Source organism: Molossus molossus, unplaced genomic scaffold (assembly GCF_014108415.1).
Source record: "Molossus molossus isolate mMolMol1 unplaced genomic scaffold, mMolMol1.p scaffold_m16_p_8, whole genome shotgun sequence".
NCBI classification, from domain to species: Eukaryota; Metazoa; Chordata; class Mammalia; order Chiroptera; family Molossidae; genus Molossus; species Molossus molossus.
In genome coordinates this window covers 22,441,268-22,461,456 of record NW_023425402.1, presented here as the reverse complement: position 1 = coordinate 22,461,456, position 20,189 = coordinate 22,441,268, and the positions used below count along the sequence as shown (strand labels likewise).

General features: G+C 44.4%; 1 protein-coding gene across 1 annotated transcript; it reads left to right on the top strand.

The window, feature by feature from the left end:
- The first annotated feature begins 489 nt into the window (after positions 1 to 489).
- Positions 490 to 19,418, top strand: MCM3 (minichromosome maintenance complex component 3). The gene is made up of 17 exons (XM_036248460.1): positions 490 to 709; positions 2,009 to 2,121; positions 2,813 to 3,021; positions 3,506 to 3,636; positions 5,620 to 5,858; positions 6,341 to 6,449; positions 7,058 to 7,211; positions 7,550 to 7,681; positions 8,286 to 8,494; positions 10,587 to 10,761; positions 11,116 to 11,242; positions 12,063 to 12,213; positions 14,417 to 14,557; positions 16,009 to 16,112; positions 16,574 to 16,662; positions 17,093 to 17,156; positions 18,725 to 19,418. Exons 1-17 carry the CDS (start codon positions 632 to 634, stop codon positions 18,921 to 18,923), a joined length of 2,424 nt encoding a protein of 807 aa, XP_036104353.1. The 5' UTR covers positions 490 to 631; the 3' UTR covers positions 18,924 to 19,418.
- The last annotated feature ends 771 nt before the right edge of the window (positions 19,419 to 20,189 follow it).

Below are 20,189 nucleotides of genomic sequence, written 5' to 3'. Positions count from 1 at the left end.
GCATGCAGGAGGCGACCTATCCATGTTCTCGATGTTTCTCTTTCCCTCTCCCTTCCTCTTTCTAAAAATCAATAAAAAGAAAAAAAAAACTATTTAATTTTATGTTTTCATCTCCTTGCGTGATAAACTACCATTCGCTGACGTTTAGTGTTTAACTCAACCGCCTAGCTCAGTTTGGTCACTCTTCAGCAGGTATAGCTGATTGAAAACCACCCTGGAAACATCCGAAAACTGGGGGAAAGACTACGACTCCCAGAATGCATCACTTCTCGGTCTCGCCCGCGTTTGGCTGCCCAGTGACAGGCTCCAGGAGCCTCCTTCCGATTCCATTGGTCAGCTTTCCCGTCAATGAGGGCGGAACAGGGCGGGGAAAACAGCGCTCCGGACGATACATTTCCCGCCGCCGTGAGGCGCCGCTAGTAAACGGGAAGAAGAAGAAACTCTTGATTGGATAGTACTTAGTCTCGGTAAGAGGAATAAGCCAATCAGAATGTGTATTTCTCCCAGAGACCCTGCCCCTTCCTCGTGGTAACTTCTGGTGGCGGGAAAAGCTCGGAGGTTTTCGCGCCTGGGCGGGATCACCCAAGATCATCCGCGGGGTTCTGAGTGGCTTAGTTCCGAGTTCACAAGCATGGCTGGGACCGTGGTTCTGGACGACGTGGAGCTACGGGAGGCGCAGAGAGATTACCTGGACTTCTTGGATGACGAGGTGAGAGAGGCTCTGGGTCGCGAGGTTCCGGAGCTTGGAGCCTGGGGAGACGGACAGGCCGAGGGAGGCCACGCAGGTCGCCCCTCCACGCCGGGCGGGAGGGAGAGGCCGCCAGGCCTGCCGGCTGCCGCGGCCAAGCCCGCCGGCGCGGGAGCCTTCCGCCCCGATCTTTTCATTCCCCCCGGTGGAGTCAGCCCTTAGTTGGTTTTCTATTGGTGGACCTCAGAGAGCGCTCCTGGAACTTTGTGCCAAGTAGCGGTGAGGGCTGGGTCGGGGGAAATTTGACAGGCTTCCTTCACCTGCAAACAAAATGGCCAAGTCCACCACACACACACACGAACCATAAAAAGGTCCCGCGGGTGTGCTCCGTGGATTGAGCGTTGTCCCATGGGCTGAGAGGTCCTGGTTCCGTTCGGGTCAGGGCACATGCCTGGGTTGTGGGCTGGATCCCCAGTAGGGGGAGTGCAGGAGGCAGCAATTGATGTTTCTCAAATCGATTTTTCTATCTGTCTCCAAAAAATCAATATAAAATCTCCGAAGTCCACTTGGACCTTTGGGAAGTCACTCCGGCTTTCTTGATTTGGGTGGGGGGAGGGGTTGGTGGGGGGGAAGCATGGCTGTGGGATGTAGTGATTTGCCGGGTTTAGGGTCCCCAGATTTAGAGAGGGACTGGGAGGAAGACTTCCTCATTTGGCAGCTTTCTGTTTCAATACAAGTGAGAAGCAAAGAAGAAGTAGTCAAGTGGTAATGTAGAGAAAGGGGTTTCATATTCAACCCAAGATTAAAAACCATAGAATGCTAAAGCAACTTGAAGGGTGGCTGATGCTGTATTTAGTACCAAATAGCTAATGCTTCCAACTCCTTTAGGTCTGCATATGAGAACTCTTTCTGTATTATACAGATGATCGGGAAATGCAATATTTAATTCATTATGTAATTTTTAAATGAAAATTCATATTAATGTGAATATTAAAATCCCATTTAATTTACATTTTGACAAGGTTTATAGTTATTGTCCTTTTAGACTTCTTATGAGCCTGTTTTAATTCCCCCTTAAAGGCTGAGAAATGAGTGCATACAGAAAAGCTGTTGATAATAGTAATAATAGCATGGACTTTGAAGATGTCATAATCCCTACCTTGTCCCCTCTGGGTATAGATGGATTTGGAGGCTAGTAAGTGAAAATATGGGGGAAATTGGGTTTCAGCGATTGACTTATTGATCTTGCTGTGAGAGCTGCCTGTTTAAAAACATTTTGAATTTTGGCTGTTGTTATATGTGGTGGTGGCTGTTTTGCAGGAAGACCAGGGGATTTATCAGAGTAAAGTTCGGGAGCTGATCAGTGACAACCAAAACCGGCTGATTGTTAACGTGAATGACCTGCGCAGGAAAAATGAGAAGAGGGCTAGTCGGTGAGTGGCAAGGGTTTCCAAGGGATATCCTGGCTCTGGGTGAGAAGGGCTCCCTTCTCTTCCCCATGTTGGAACTGGCTTCCCAGGAGAGGACCTGGATGAGATGTTCTTGACCTTGAAGCCCTCATTGCCTCACCTGCTCCTGTTTTTTATCTTCCAAGAATAGGTGGTGGGTATTTTCCTCTCCAGCTCCTCCTTCCATGTTTAACTGTATATCATTTCTACATCTCTCATTAGTTGACTTAAAGTTGGCCCTCAGTTCTGATGTACTTTCCTGAGTTTGGTAGGATGACAGGAGAAAGTAGGAGCTAGATTTTCACCCCTTGGCCTTCATCATTTAAGAAAGTCCACTTCTGCCCTGGACGGTTTGGCTCAGCAGTTGGAGCATCGGCCCGAGGACCAAAGAGTCTTGGGTTTGATTCCAGTCAAGGGCATGTAACTTGGTTGTGGTTCAGTCCCTAGCCCTGGTCGGGGTCGTGCAGGAGGCAACCAATCCATGTGTCTCTCACATTTTCTCCCTCTTGCTTTCTTTCTCTCTTTCTCCCTCTCCCTCCCTCCCACTCTATGTGAAGATATCCTTGGATGAGGATTAAAAACAAAACAAAACAGAATGTCCACTTCTGTTTTGATGGTTGGCTTTTTTGAATTCTGTTCTCTCTGCTTAATTATTATTTTTCTTGCCCGTATGCAGCCTCCTGAACAATGCCTTTGAGGAGCTGGTTGCCTTCCAGCGGGCCTTAAAAGATTTTGTGGCCTCCATTGATGCTACCTATGCCAAGCAGTATGAGGAATTCTACATAGGACTGGAAGGCAGCTTTGGCTCCAAGCACGTCTCTCCCCGGACGCTGACTTCCTGCTTCCTCAGCTGTGTAGTCTGTGTGGAGGGCATTGTCACTAAGTGTGAGTGGGTTAAAGTAAGGGTCTGAGGAATGGAGGTGGGATAGACTTAGAGGGGCTGGGAAAGCGGGAGAGGTAGAGTAGAGCTGGGTAACTTGCGCTGTCAGAAAGGTAGAACATTTAAATTACCAGGTGAAACCTGAAGAAGCTCCGGGTGCATAGTGGTTAGGGGGACTTTGAGTGACCACCTCTGCTAGCAGAACAATGAATTCTGCCGAGAATGGAGGAATCTTGGCTCTTGGCAGTTTCCTCTTTCTAACCCCGAACTACTATTTCTCACTTGGGATCCGTTGTACTTAAAGTTTTACATGGGTATGATGATGTTCTGTATATAAATATAAAGATGAATAAATGACAAGTATTATTGAAATAGCTTAAACTACTTGGAACAATAGTATTTAGAGTCATCATAGGCTTGCCTGGGTTAGGTCCATCCTTTATCACTGTCTAGTTGGGTGATTTTTTTATGTACGTTTTCCATTCCTAGGCTCTCTAGTTCGTCCCAAAGTTGTCCGTAGTGTCCACTACTGTCCTGCTACCAAGAAGACTATAGAGCGACGTTATTCAGATCTAACCACCCTGGTGGCCTTTCCCTCCAGCTCTGTCTATCCCACCAAGGTGAGGGGAGTGAACTCACTGGGCCTCTTTGGAGGTTGTAGTCAGATATATCTGTTTTCATGCAAGTAACTGGGTAATATCTGACATCTTTCTTCTAAAAATAAATAGAGTGAAAAGTAAGGGCTAAGGATTAATCTAAAGGAAAGATTGATTGCTAGCTGGAGTTTAATATGGGAAGTTCACATTATTTTTTAAAAATAAGAATAAATATTCACTTTAGAAAATTATGGAAGGATTGAAAGAAGGAAAAATGTCTAATCTACATTGATCTTTTAGTAAAGTTATAATCATATAATTTTATAGTCTAAAAGTAATATGGAAAAATACTTATACTGTAATGTTATTACATGCTCTTGGTGGGTATTTTACTATGGGTTTGAGAGAAGGTTGGCCTAAGCAATGGCTTTATTCTTAGTGTGCAGGTTGATCTGAATTGAGGATGATGTGAAGCCTTACTGAGTGAGACAAAAGAAGGTGGTTACTATTGATTACTTGATGTCTGAACTCATTCTATCAAAGAATAGCTGTCCCACCATTAATTTTAGTTGAGGGTACCGTATCCAGAGAATTGTTAGACACTCCACAGGACACGAGTATACATAAGACCCAGTCCTTGTCTTCAGTTTTGTTGACTGGTAGAGGACTCTTAACATGTAAACAACTAAAACGAGAATGAGTATCTTCGAATTTTTGCATCTTACTTTAGAATCATTTAGTCTACCTCCAGATGATAAATTGAGGTTCAGAGAGGTTAAGTGACTTGCTTCTGGTCCCAGTTAGAGATAGATGATTCTAAGGACTGGGAGCCATGTCTTTTTACTTTTAGGCCCTTTGCATTTTCTGCTCTCTAGAATCCTACTTTCTAGAATATCTTCTCCAGGAAGTACTCAAAGAGTACTCTTCTACCAATTCCTGTGGACAAGCTTCTTTGCTTGAGCTGTGAAATACTTCAGACCAGGCCTGTGGAGGTGTGTCTGGTGTAGAGCTTAGAGCTTGGGCTTTTGAGTTTTACCTGCCTGGAGTCCTGGCTTCACTACTTATGGTGTGCTCTTAGGGATCTTATTTAACCTGTCCCAGCCTCAGTGTTTTTAATCTGCTGTAAAATGTGAAAAATATCTGCTTTACTAAGTTGTGGTGATGACATGAGATAATTCCATAAAATAATAACGCAGTGTTTTGTACACAGTAAGCATTCAATAAGGGTTGTGGTTTTTTTTTTTTGGAAAATTCAAATGGCAAGGAAGTAAAACTCGAAGAATGTTTTTACTGAAGTTTAATACACATTCAGGAAAGCACACAAATGTACAACGTGATGAATACCTGTAAAATCAGCTTCCAAAATGGGAAACAACCATACCAGCAATCAGAAGTCCCTTGTGAGGGCCCGCACTGCCCTGTTTGTCTATCCCAATGTCCGCAACAGCAGAGGTTACTTTTGCCTATTTTTATATTTTATCTAAATAAATATTCTTTTTTTGTTGGCTTCTGTTTGTGAGATTTGTCCATGTGTGTAGGTGTATTTTATACATTTTCAATGTTGTACAATTCACTTGTGTGAATGTATGGCATTTATTTAACCATTCTGTTGTTGGCATTTGGCTATTGTCTAACTTTCAGTTATTAGGAATAGTACTGCTGTGAACTTTGTAGTTCAAGACTTTGGTGAATGTTTCTGTGGGGTTACCTAGGAGTGGAGATAATGCATTGTAGTGAAAGCATGTATTCAGTTATAGTAGGGGAAGAATCTTAATTTAGACGTTAATATAGCCGTGTTCCTGTCAGACTATAGATTGCCTCTTCTAGCTATTGTTTGTTACTAGAACACATAAGATTGGAAAAGCTGGAGAAGATATTTGGCTTTTTTGTTTCTGGATGTTAAAATCTTATGAAGTCATCAAATTATACCTGTTTCCCACCACAAATAAGTGTGGTACTTCTAAAGTAGGGCTAAGATAACTCTGCTTTTCTGTGTGCCTTTTCCAGGATGAGGAAAACAATCCCCTTGAGACAGAATATGGCCTTTCTGTCTACAAGGACCACCAGACCATCACCATCCAGGAGATGCCGGAGAAGGCCCCCGCGGGCCAACTTCCCCGCTCTGTAGATGTCATTCTGGATGATGACTTGGTGGATAAAGTGAAGCCTGGTGACCGAATCCAGGTGGTGGGGACCTATCGTTGCCTTCCTGGAAAGAAAGGAGGCTATACCTCTGGGACTTTCAGGTAAAGGGTCAGTCGAGAAGTGTTTGGAATGCTGCTGGCAGCTTCCAGTTCTAGTAGTCTTCTTTCTCCAGTTTGACATATTTTGGAGAGTTATAACAGACAGGGAGCACTCGACCTGCTTGGGAAATGGGATGCCTCTTTTCTATCATCTAAAACTGGAAATACTATCTTATGCTAACAGTGGGAGTTGCAGGTAGTATGATTATAGCCTCATGGCTTACCTGGGAGGATCTCACGTATTCTCACCTCCTGGTCAGCAGGAGATACATTCCTGAGTTGAGGCTTTGTCAGATGTTTAGGTCATGGACGAAGAGAGAATCAGTTGTTTAATTCAGAACCGCTAGTCTTTTTATTTTCTTCTTTTTGTTTGTTTGTTTTGTTTTTGTTTTTCAATTTGCTGTTCTAGATTATTAACCTAAAAAGGCTCTGATGTTAGGAATTGAAAATAGCAGGCTTTCTCCTAATTCTCCTCTTTGTCCCAGGACGATTCTGATCGCCTGTAATGTGAAGCAGATGAGTAAGGACATTCAGCCTTCGTTCTCTGCTGAGGATATAGCCAAGATCAAGAAGTTCAGTAAAACCCGTTCCAAGGTCTAGATGTCCTTCAGGGATTTGAGGGTGGGGATGGAATTGCACGGGTTGTGTTTGGGCATGGCCATATTTGTACTGGGTCAGGAGGAAGGTCAGGGTTTTTCCTCTGAAGTATTTGGTGCTGGCTTCTAGTTTTGACCCAGTCAGCAAGCAACAGGGTGGTTTTGCTGTTTGATCTGTAATATTTCTGTTGTGCTACCTGCTGGGATGCTAAGTGAACCTAATATAAATAAAGAATAGAAGTTAGAACATCAGTGTACAATGAGTCTTTACTAAAGACATTAGTGAAACATTGTTACTTAAAAATTAAGATCATTTATTGATTAATATCAATGGAGAGTATAAGGATAAGCAGATTTTTATTTTGATCAGGGATCAATTTAAAGGTTAAACCTCTAAGCTAGTTTTGAAATCTAGGCTTCCTCTGTATCTGTTCTGAAAGTGATCTGATCAATGAGATTTGCCTTAGAGAGGAAGCTTTTATGATTAAAAATAGTATTTATATGTGCACATTTCTTCAAGCATTTTGAATAGGCTTCAGTATAAAGTGAAGCTCAGCAGAATCTCACTCTCATGAGGCTTCACACCATTGGTTATTCCTCTCGTAGGATATCTTTGACCAGCTGGCCAGGTCGTTGGCCCCCAGTATCCATGGGCATGACTATGTCAAGAAGGCAATCCTCTGCTTGCTCTTGGGAGGAGTGGAGCGTGACCTAGAAAACGGCAGCCACATCCGTGGGGACATCAATATTCTTCTAATAGGTATGGTGTTAAGGATTTGCTTTAGACTCTTGGTCTTCCCTTGTGGAGTGTGGCTGTGGGACTCTATGATCTGTAAGATGTATATTCTATACCTGGCTGTATATCAGTCCCATCAAAGGGCAAAAGGCTACAATGAATCTTTTTATTACTATTATTTCTAGATCTCTTAGTTTATATATCTAAAATATATTCTGCAATTGGTAAAGGGAATGTGAAGGAAATAATGCTAATAACCTATTACTATATATTTCTGTTATGCCAAGAGCTGTTCCAAAAATGCAGAACTTGCTGGGGGTGGGAGTTTCTTGGAGAGTCACCACTGCCCCCTTCAATGACAGGAGACCCATCGGTTGCCAAGTCTCAGCTGCTGCGGTATGTGCTTTGCACTGCACCCCGGGCTATCCCGACCACTGGCCGGGGCTCCTCTGGAGTGGGGCTGACGGCCGCTGTCACCACAGACCAGGAAACAGGTATGGGAGGGTGTAAGAGTCCTTGGCAAATGTCCAGCATGACATGGCGCATAACTGTTTGCTCTTGCTCTGGGCACTGGCTTGTGTTGGGAAGACGCTGGAGAGGTTAGTCCGGGCCAGGTTGTAGAGGACCGAACATCTGGCAATAGTGGGTGAGTTATTTAAGTTTGGGGGGCCCTTTGTTGACAAGAATGTCTCCTAGAAGGCTATTTAAAAGAATTTCGAAGGAGAAAGTAAATTGGAAGGGAAATAAAAGTGAAGATGGTACTATTTCCTAAATTAGAAGAAGGGGTTTGAAGACTAGTGAAAAGAGAGCAAGAGATCTAGTTAGGAAATTACTTGAGGATGAAAATGAAGAGAGAAAAATCTATAAAGGAAGTCGGTTGGAGGCTAGCTGCTTAGGGGTCAAAGTGGGCCAACGAGATGCTATTCTGGTTGGAGCTTGAAAGTGTGACCCACCAGGGATACCTCTTAAGTTTCTAGGAGCTGACTGCACTATATTCTCGTGTGACAGTGAGAGGTGCCCAGGAGGGAGGTTGAAATCTCTCCCTCTGTCCACTACTACCTGGACTGTAGCATGTATTTTTACCTCACTACTGCCTAGGGGAACGCCGTCTGGAAGCGGGGGCCATGGTCCTGGCTGACCGAGGCGTGGTCTGCATCGATGAATTTGACAAGATGTCGGACATGGACCGCACTGCCATCCACGAAGTGATGGAGCAGGGTCGAGTCACCATCGCCAAGGCTGGCATCCACGCTCGGCTGAATGCCCGCTGCAGTGTTTTGGCAGCAGCCAATCCCGTCTATGGCAGGGTCAGTGGAATCAGGCACTTAATCATTGTCCTCACTTTCATTTAGTTTTGCTGAATAACTGGGCTGAGAAGTTTGGTCCAGGTGACCCAGGGGAACAACAGGCCAAAGACCAAAGTAAGCTTATCATCTTTTTACTGTCCTTGGTTTAGGGCCATGGTTTCTCACCCATTCATACATGGCAGAATCTGCTAAGATTCTGGAAAGTTATTTATTTAAAGTAACTCCTAAGAAATACAAAGAAGAAAACAAAAATGGCCTGCAGTTTCACCTCCTAGGTAACCTGTATTGACATTAAATAAAAGCACTCCTGCACCTGGTAGGAGGATTTATAAACAGAACAGAGATACAATGTGGCAATGAAAAGGCTTCCCTCTATTTCTTTCCCAAGAGATAGTCACTAACAGCTCTTGAGTGCTCTCAGGAAATAGAAAATAAGTGTGTACTACCAATGCACCATCTCCTTGTTCAGAATTAATCTGTCTTTGGTTTTTAGTATGACTGTGATGTGTAGATAGAATCTTATATTTATTCTGCTTGGTGTTTGCTGAGTTTGCCTTTTTTTAAAACAGCAGTCTAATATTTTATTGTATGGATTTATAGTAAATTTGTTTAACTAGTCTCCATTTGATGGGCATTTTCTATTATCCCTTTTTCCTCCCTGCTTTTATGAGTGAAGCTGCGATGAACATCCCTTTAAGTGTGTTTTGTTACATATTTGGGAATATGCCTGTACGATAAATACCTAGCATTGGAATTACTAGCTTGAGTTTAATGCGTTTTTATTTTGGTAGAGATTCCAAATTGCCCTTTTTAAAGGTTGTTCCATAATAATACTTTAACTAAGACTTACACATGCTTTATATTTCTTAACTCCTTTTATCCTCACAATAACCCCTGTGAGGTACAGTAGTTTCCTCATTGTACAGATGAGAGAATGGAGGCTTAAAAGTTTAAGTCACTTGCTCAAGAGTCACAGACTCAAAGGCAAAGCCAGGATTTGACCCCAGAACCCATGCTGTGCTCTGGTAATTTATCCCATGGTGTGTGCTGTAGTGCTGTGTTTTAAATATACAGGCACTTGATTCCTAGCCCAGTTTTTTGAATTTTTTTAAAAAAATTGATTTTAGAGAGCAAGGAAGGGAGAGAGAGAGAAACATCGATGTTGTTGTTGTACTTATTTGTGCATTTGTTGGTTGATTCTTATATGTGCTATGACGGGATCGAACCTGCAACCTTGCGTTTTGGGATGACACTCTAACCCATGGAGCTACCTGGCCAAGGCCTAGCCCAGAGTTTCTGAATCCAGATCTCTGGGTTGGGGCTTCTGCTAACTCGTGTAGACAGGCTTCACAGGGTGGTCTGATGCATGGTGTGGGTTGAAACCATAGGTTTTTAGTTTAATGCTAATGTATGTTTACATCATTCTGAAGAATTATAGGGAAATTGAGGAAGGAAAGGGCAAGTCCTGAAATGTAACATGGTCAGAATAATTACTAATCTTACCCACAGGGTTGTTAGGCCCACTGACCGAAGTGTGTGTGTGGGTAGGCATAAGCCTAGTTGGTCCTGAATTGAAAGATAAGAATATTGGGAATTCTTGACTCCCAGGGGAAACTCCCATGATTCTTAAGACATAATTTGTGGATTATTGGTCATTTTCATTTTACTCATTACCTTCTGAGTAAGGGACTCCAGCGTTTCTAAATGCTCCTGGTTTAGCCAGCTTGTCTTGTCTTTAGGTGTGGTCCTGCCTTGGGAATAAGAGGAGCAGAGTAAAGCTTGGGAAGGAGGAGGCAGGTTTGAGACCCACACTCAGCCTGATAGAGACACCTAAGCTAGGAGGTGGGACTCTCTTTGCTTGGAAGGAAGGAGGTGAGGCCTGGAGTCACCCAGGTCACCTGCGCTTCAGTTAGAGAAGAGCTGTGGGTGGAAGAGGTGAATGAAGATCTTAATAGTGTTAAAATGCTCTGCTTCACTGCTTCTGTCTTTTCTCTAAGGTCGAGTCTTTCAATCTTACTCCCAGAATTAATCCAGCCTCCTTGTCCTTTCTGTTGATTTTTGCCTCTGCTCTCCTTTGCTCTTGTGTTCCCAGTATGATCAGTACAAGACCCCAATGGAGAACATTGGGCTGCAGGACTCGCTGCTATCCCGGTTCGACTTACTCTTCATCATGCTGGATCAGATGGACCCTGAGCAGGATCGGGAGATCTCGGACCACGTCCTTAGGATGCACCGTTACAGGGCACCAGGGGAGCAGGATGGCGACGGTGAGACCATGAGAAGAGTAAGGAAGGGAAGGGAAGATAAATGGATCTCATTATCTGAGGCCCGGTTCTGGTGGTGGGTTGATGTTGGAGATGCCCTTGCCTACCTGGCCACCTCCTCTTCTTGCTCACTGGAGGTTATCCTGAAGTGTGTCTTTTGTCCATTTCTGGGTCTGGGAACACCTCTGAGCATCTCCTGTGGGCCAGGTGGTTCCTTCCTTGTGGCCTCCACATGTCTGTTTCTCTGTGAGTCCTAGTCTGTGAGTCTTGTCTCTCCCTTCCTATGCTACAGAAGAAGCAGTTTCCCCTGGGCTAAGCTCTTTCTCACTCTTCTTTCTCTCAACTTTGGTTTTCTAGCTATGCCTTTGGGTAGTGCTGTGGATATGCTGGCCACAGATGATCCCAACTTTAACCAGGAAGACCAGCAGGACATCCAGATCTATGAGAAGCATGACAACCTTCTGCATGGGAATAGGAAGAAAAAGTGAGCATTTCTCATACCCATCCCTTGAGGGAACCTGAGATTTGTGTCATTTTAGAACACGTGTTTATCTGATACTGTGTCATAGTAGGGCATGTAGATGTACAGACACTGCCCAGGCCAAGATTATGCTTGGAGTCATTACCACGTGGGCCTGTTTTCTTTTCTTCTGGATCCACAGATGCACCCCTTTTCCTGGCTGGTTGCCTTGTAAATGTTTGTGGGTGATTAAGCTTAGGTTCTGATCTTTTCCTAAAATAGAAGGCTGATGACATGCTTAACTGATGGCAGGTATGTGATGTCATCCTCATATGTGAAGGATTGCATAAGTTGTGTAGCTATTTGTATTGAGTTCATGGCGAAGTCAGTCGATGGCAAGCATTGGAGACTTTGCAAGTGGATTTGGATAGAGGAAACTTGTGACCAGATGCTCAAAGCATGAAATGTGAGATCTTATACCTCTATTTTTGGCCCTGGTGCAGTAGGAAGCATAACATCGTCTTCAAACCTGCTGGTTTAAGAACATACAATTTGAGTCAGAAGACTGAATTTGAGTCCACTTCAGCTTTGTGGGCCATAGTTTTCTTATAAAATAGGGCAAATAATATCTAAACATCTTACCTCACAAATCCACCGAAGAAATACCTGTAAGAATTAAATAAAAATATGTGAAAGGGCCTTGGACATGAGATTTATGATAATGGGTTCTAAGCTGTATCTGCTTTGCCAGTTGACCTTGACTTCTTTGAGGAGAGGCAAAGCCACTGTCCCAGGCAGGTACTGAGGTGTGCAGGGCGGTGGAATTCACTGTGTGTGGGTCCAGGGAGAAGATGGTGAGTGCCGTGTTCATGAAGAAGTACATCCACGTGGCCAAGATCATCAAGCCCGTCCTCACGCAGGAGTCAGCGACCTACATCGCAGAGGAGTACTCGCGCCTGCGCAGCCAGGACAGCATGAGCTCCGACACCGCCAGGGTGAGTCCCAGGGCTAGTGGCCGGGAGGGCCTCAGTGTGTAGCTGCAGAAGAGTGCCTACCATCAGGGAGCTCCGAAACCACTTTGATGTAGTGGTTCTTTACCTTTTTCTTTCTGATCTTGACACAACTTTAACCATTTCCTTTTACAAAGGAAAAGGAAATGAGAACCTCAGAGATAATATGTGTCTGATCAGTTCAGATAATATTGGCCTCCAGAAGCTGTGATCTATTTAGCGAACATGAGCGACTTCTGGGAACTGAACTAGTCTCTATTCTTACATGCAATGTTAAAATAAGCTGCCCTCAAAGAGCTCGTGTCTGGGATGGGGAGGCAGAAAGGTAGGTAGAAAGATCCTACATATATATTTACAAATATATACCACATTGTGGTACCTGAACATGACTCAAGGTGAAAGACTGTTGGAGACAGATGAAAAAGTGATTAACTTTTCCTTCAGACATTCCAGAAGGGGTGTGAATATCAGGAAAGGATTCCCAGAGTGTGATCTTCGAGCTAGACTTTGACAGATGATTTGCAGTTGGGCAACTGTGATGGTTTTCCAAAGCTATTTCTGGAAACCTTACATACCAGCCCATGACTTTATCCAGATCTTTTGGGGTAGTTTAGTTCATGCAGGATTTCACAAAGCAACCCAAGTCCAAAACCCTCATGATGTGATATTGACAGAGACTTGGATTTAGATATGATCCCAGATCATGTACTCCAGCCTCACCCAGGACAGGAATTCCATTTTCTAGAGTTTCTGCTCGGACTTCTTTGCCACCCCCAGTGAAAACATGCCTACATATCACTACATTGAAATGTTAGAATATTCTGACGTCTACCCATGGATCTCAGTTTTGTTTTCTGGAGATTCATATGATTTGTCTTCTTCAATTAAACAGCCTCCTTTCTTTTTAAGTTTCTCCCATCATGTGAATGTGTTCCAGTGTGTCAAAGGTCCCCTCACTGCACATAATATACCCATCAGCTTATAATGAAGTAATATCCAGACTCTGGCAGCTTTCTACATCATTGAAAGATTTGGCTAATTTATATAAATGTGAATATACTTGTTTTTGAATGTCAGATTGGGCTTGAAGGATAATTTTGAAAACATTAGAAATGACCATATGCATCACTGATGTATCATACAGTGGGAGATGTGGTGTGTGGCAGGGAGTACCTACCAGCCCTTTGTTCTGGTCCTGGGTCTTCAGTTGATTTTTGGATCTTGCACAAATCCATTCACCTCTCAGGTTACCATTTTCTTATAAAACAATGAGAAGGTTGGGTAATGTCGGATGCTTAGCCAGGAGGGCACATCAGAATCACCTGAACTTAAAAGTACGCATGTCTGTTCCTATATGTGGACATTCTGACTCCTTAGGCCAGGGATTCTACTCCGACAATAGCAGTGAAGAAAGATAAAGGCACCCCTGTTTGGCATGTGCCCTCCCCTGTGAGAGCCATTTGATGAGAACTTGTCAGAGTTCTGTTTCTCTGGACTTAGTGAATTTACTCAGCTTTTAAAAATGCGTCCTCTTGCTCGGCCGGTATGGCTCAGTGATTGAACATTGACCCCTGAACCAAGAGGTCACCGGTTCAATTCCTAGTCAGGGTACATGCCCATGTTGTGGGCCTGATCCCCAGTGGGGGGCATGCAGGAGGCGGCCAATCGATGTTTCTATTTCTCTCTCCCTCTCCCTTCTCTCTCTAAAATCAATAAAGAAAAAAAAAATTAAAAATGTGTCCTCTTTTTACTCACCTCCCAGTGTGACCTTGGACAAATTCCTTGGGTCTCATTTATAAAACTTTTCCAAGTAATGACACGTGTTAAATGACATGAGGAATATAAAAGCAGAGTTCTTGGAGCATTGTGGGTCTGCAGGAGCGATTCTGTTTCTCTCTTCACTTTTGTTCTCTCTCTTTCCAGCTGCAAGATTTCCTTTCTTGGTCACCTCCTCTTCCCTCCCTCAGCACTCTCTCACACATATCCCTCCTCTCAGCACTCTCTCACACATTGCCTTGCTTTTCATTGTTCTGAATTTTATATGGGAATTGTAAAGAACACAGAGCTCTGAATCTTTTGGACTTCCTAGAGTTTTCTGGTAGCATCATTATTTCCTTATCAATGCAGTGGCAATGATGGGCAGGCCAAAGAATATATGGATAAGTAATCCTCTTGTTTTCTTCCCCAGACATCTCCAGTGACAGCCCGGACGCTGGAAACCCTGATTCGATTGGCCACGGCCCATGCCAAGGCCCGCATGAGCAAGACTGTGGACCTGCAGGATGCAGAGGAAGCTGTGGAGCTGGTCCAGTACGCTTACTTCAAAAAGGTAAGGATTCAGGTGCTTGACAGGGTCTTCTGAGTAAGTCATTGGTGCTGGGGCTTCCCAGCCTCCCCTGGCTGTCGCCCGTGTTCGGGTCAGCAGCAGCAGTAGCTGCTGTCCACCAGTGTTCCATGGGCCTGCCTCCTTCCCCGGGACTTGCTACACCAGTGGTTCCCAATCCTGGCTGTGTGTGAGAAGCAGCTGGAAGGCTTTGAAATACTGGTGCCAGAGCGCCAGGGGCATTCTGGTTTCACTGATGGGCTAGACCTTCTCTGCTTCCTCTTAAAATGTAGATGTTTCCAAAGGACTGACTTTGATAATCTTCCTCCTCTTTTTGTACCCTTCCCCTTGGTGCCTCCACAGGTGTCCCATTGGCACCTCAAAATCTTGTGTCAAAAGTTAGCTCTCAGACTTGTTTCTCATATTTCTGCTTGTGACATTGCATCTCTGTCATTTTATTTATTTATTTTTATCCTCACCCGAGGACATTTTTCCATTTTTTGTTCAGATAGAGTGGGAGGGAGAGAGAGGAAGAGAGAGAGAGAGAGAGAGAAACATCGACGTGAAGGGACACATCGAGCAGCTGCCACCCACACGACCAACCAGGGCCAGGGACAAACTGCAACCAAGGCACGTGCCCCTAGCGGGAACCGAACCCAGGTCTCTCTGTTCCGCAGGCCGACGCTCCAACCGCTGAGCCAAACCGGCCAGGGCACATCTCTGTCATTTTAGACACCAAGCCTTGAAGCCTCGACTCCCTTTTCTCATTGTCCCCACCCCTCTGCCTTCATCTCCCAGTCTAGCAGATTGTAGCTCTTTGGGGTTTAGCTGTGGGTCTGATAACCTTTCTTGGCCGTTTCTCTTGTTATGGTAGAGGTAGCCTTAAATTAAAATCAAACACCTGATTTACAAAGAAATGAATTGTTTCCCACCGAACCATTATGAGCTGGACTTTTTTTTCATTAGTTTCTTTATTGAGTGAATACTCATTGAGCATGTACTATGTGAAAGGCATTGAACACAACACTCCGCATTTCTCAAGACGGGTAGCAGCCTATCCCCTGGTCCTGGTATTGGGAATTGGGGACAAGAGAGGCTTGGTGAGTCATTAGACCTATGGACATAATTTCTGCTGATGGTGCAGAAAAGACTCTTATTCACAGTTCTTTTTTAAAAAATTATTTTTTTCTTTATTGATTTTAGAGAGAGGGAGAGATGGATAGAAACACTGATGAGAGAGAACATCAATTGGACGCCTCCTGTATGCCCCCCACTGGGGATTGGGCCCACAGCCTGGGCATGTGTCCTGACTGGGAATCGAACCGGTGATCTCCTGGTGCATGGGTTGACGCTCAACCACTGGGCCACACTGGCCAGGCTTATTCAGAGTTCTTTATTCAGTTTCCTGGCATCAGTGACTCCTCCTGCCCACCCATACGTACTTGACTTGGTTGTAGGTTCTGGAGAAGGAGAAGAAACGTAAGAAGCAAAATGAGGATGAATCAGAGACAGAAGATGAAGAGGAGAAAAGCCAGGAGGACCAAGAACAGAAGAGGAAGAGGTAAGGCGGGACAAAGAGAAGTGAGAGAAACAGACTTCATTTGGGGCTGGGAGAGGGGTGGAGGGTGGATCAAACTGGTAGACATCGGGGTCTTCAGGGAAAGGGTGCCGGGACCTGCAGGTTTGAGGGTGGCGGTAACTTGGGCAAAGGAAAGAGTGAGCCCTCGCTGTCTTGAGCATGATGCTTCTGTCCTCTTTCCTGCTGAAGAAATGCTGAATAGTAGCAGTAGTAACGCACTTGGAAGTTTTCGAATGTACATTTCAGAATTTTTTCCTCAAGGTATTTTATCCCTCTCGGGCCTGTGGTTGAATTTGTGAGGGTGAGTGATAGGGAAAAAGCACTGGGAAGCAGACAAAGGAACGGTTTGTACAGGCCCAGGCCTTGCGTTTCACTGATTGTAGGAGGTTCTGAGTCACAGGGTAGGCTCTGTAAGCTTTCCTTAACCACTGTGGGTGTTCTAGGAGGAAGACTCGTCATCACTCAGATGCCAGGGATGGGGACTCATATGACCCCTATGACTTCAGTGACACAGAGAAGGAAATGCCTGAAGGTAAGAGAGCATCCCCATTGTTAATGTTTTTAGTTGCTCTGTGCATTGCATTTTATGGGGGCTCCCATTTGGCTCTGCTTGGGCCCTGTGTCCAAGAGGTTTGTCTTAGGAGCCTCGGAAACTCAGTCAACCGGAGAAGCTCTGCTCAGTTGCATGCTTCCCTCCTTGATGGGACCGTGCTCTTTGCCAGCCTGGCGTGAGCATCCCAGATCATGTGTCTTAGGGTCTCCTGCTGACAGTTCTTATGGTGTTCGTTCATTGGAGAGTTCCCTTTATCCTGATTGTCCTGACTGGCCCCAGAAGAACCCCAGGAAATAGTGATCAGCAGGCTCGGTGAGGGTGGCAAGTAGAGAAGATCATGTCTGTGATGTGTGTGCAAATGGCTTCCCCTACTGTCCTCTTACCCTCTGCAACCATTTATCCTCTAAAGTGCAAACTCCGAAGACGGACTCACAGGAGACCACGGAATCGCAGGTGGAGCTGAGTGAATCCAGGTGAGCAGGGGAGTGATCCCCACGTCCCGCCGAGGCCGGGGCTCTCCCTTGGGTGCGAATCACGCTGCTTACCGACAGGGGCCCAGGGGGTTCTAAAAACATTCTGTATTCTGATTGTAATTTCATACTTAAAAATGCTGCTAAAATAGTTTGTAAAGCGCTCTAGTATACCCTTTCCTCAGAATTTCTGGGGGTTCACACTTTGCCATTTGTAGTCTGAGGTCCCAGTGAGGTCAGGAGGAAGATCTCAGAGCAAGGACAGAGTTCGTGCCTTTGAACCTTTGGTTCTTCTCAGGAGGAGATCTGTGTACTTATAGATCCAGATATGGGTATATTTATATATAAGTATAAAACTATAAATACATACATACATATATAATTTATAGATAAAACTTCCTGAAACTCTAGTGGTATAAATTCTTTGCCTCAAAACAAATGAGAAGACAGTGAGGAAAAATAAATATAAATATATATTTTTATATAAATATCTTAAATATATAAATTATGTAATTATATAAAAGCAAATATACATAAATATATATAAGTACATATGCATTTATAATTGTTTTTTCCTCACCGAATTGTCATTTGTTTTGAGTTGAAGAGTTTTACCACTAGAGTTTTAGAAAGTTATCTAGAAATTTTGTTAATGAACACCAAAGAAACTCCATGGCTAAGGTTTGCTTTTTTGGTTTAATACCTTACACACACACACACAACAAGGTGTACTGAAGAAGTTTGAAAACTTTGAGCAGTATTTAGGAAAAAGCATTAAAATCAGTTGTAATTCCATTCCCCAGAGATAACCATCGAACTCTATCTGAGAGCACTTTCTTACTTAATAAGCTCATGCAGGTCCCTTTGATGTAGCGGTTCTCAACCTGTGGGTTGTGACCCCTTTGAGGGTCGAATAACCCTTTCACAGGGTCGCCTAAGACATAACAGTAGCAAAATTACAGTTATGAAATAGCAACAAAAATAAGTTTATGGTTGGGGGTCACCACAACATGAGGAACTGTATTAAAGGGTTGCGGCATTAGGAAGGTTGAGAACCACTGTCATTAAGTTGGTGACTGCAGGGTTTCCATAGTGTGGATGTGTCAGATGTTGTTTATGTTTCCTAATGGTGGGCATTCCAGTTCCAGAAATCTGTTTGCAGTAAAACGTGCTCATTTATCTGTGCACTTATGCTAGCTGTAATGGTAATTTCTAGAAATGGACTCCCCGGACCAAAGGATGCATTCTTTAATTTATTAGTGCATGTTGCTAAATTGCCCCAAAGATACTATTCCAGTTTACATTTCTCCCAACAGTGTATAGGAATGCCAATTTCCCAGTCTCAAAGGCCTCTTATTTTACAATGCTATTATTTCTCAGTGTGCTCAAACTGGAGGTTTCAGGAAGCTCTGTAATACAACAGTGTAGCTTTAAAGGGGGAAATCGGGTGTGGAGCAGCATCAGAGGTGTGTGTGTGTGTGTGTGTGTGTGGAGGGGAACAACATAGATCTTGCCTGAAAGCATTTGGGTTTGTTACTCCTCCTTCACCCGTGTTTTCCCATCCTGGGCAGGCTGAAGGCATTCAAGGCGGCCCTCTTGGAGGTGTTCCGAGAAGCTTATGCCCAGTCGGTGGGCATGAATCGCCTCACAGAATCCGTCAACAGGGACAAAGAAGAGCCCTTCTCTCCAGAGGAGATCCAGGCAGCGCTGAGCAAGATGCAGGATGACAACCAGGTCATGGTGTCTGAGGGCATCGTCTTCCTCATCTGAGGAGGCCTCAGGTCTGAACTTTGGGGCTCTGCCAAGAAAGCTCCCGTCCCACCCCCAACCTCAGCCCCATCTTGGTCTGTGCCTTTATTCCCTGAATAACAGTGTTTAATTGAACCGAAGTTGGGGGACATGCTGAAGCTGAATCAGGACTTGGTGGAAGCTTGGGGAATGACAGCTGCCGTGAGGCATAGCGAGAGTCAAGTGGCAAAGGACTAAGACTATGATGGCCTCTCGTTGCAAAAGACTGGATCACACTCCCCACTTCCATCCCCAAACAAAACAAGCCATTGTTTGCTGTAAATAGTTTATAACTTCTGAGTATTTGGGGGGCACAGCTGCTTGTTGTTTATCCTCTCTGTTGGTTGGCTTGCATTTTCTCCCGAGCACTTTGATCTAGAGTTGGGTTTTACACTGGTGGGGAGAACCTCTGGAAGCAAGGCATGAAGGCCAGGGAAGCTTTCTTTGAAGAAGCACCAGTTAAACCTAATATGAACCTTTGACCTAAATTGTTAAGACATTGAATAAACTTAACCTTTTTTATGCTATGCTCATGGCCTTAATATTATGTGCTGTTATAGACACATTTTGGGTTCCTTAAAAGCTCTGCCCTACAAGATTTGCGCTCCCATGTTTGTACCAAGCCACCACAAGGTGGCAGCAGGCTGCTGCTGTGCACTCAGGGGTTAGGTCTTTAGGCAGTTTTCTGCCTTGGCAACATCAGTTCAAGTTGTCCAAACCAAACCCTGCTGATTTGAAATAGCTAAATGGCCACAGGAGGCCAGTGAGTGAAAGTCCAGGAGGAGACTTGACCCTCTACCTAGTTTTTCCAAGCCTGAATCAAATCTTCATGGAGAAACAATACCTGATATATCAGATACCTCAGAATCAAGTGAGTTGTGCCCATATGGAGATTTTCTTACAGAATTCTTGTGAAACCACTTATACCTTGGTGTCCAGCCCTTGGGATTTGTTGTCTGTTTGTACGGAAGTTTGTAGAAGGCCAGAGCAGTACTTCTCTTCTACCGTTGTGTGGTCTGAACAGCTTCTGTGGAACATTTAAAGTTACTTAAATAAAAAAAATAAGACGTGTGATTTTATGGGGCTGGTCCCATGGACTAGAAGCTGCTTGGAAGAGAAGAGGTTTTGCTGGTCCTCAGCTGTGGAACTGGAAGGGAACTTACTTCTTTGTGCTGAGAGAAGCCCCTCACCCTGAAACCACGAAGCAGAAGATTTCCTGAAGGGAGACAAATTGTTTTGGAGTTCAGT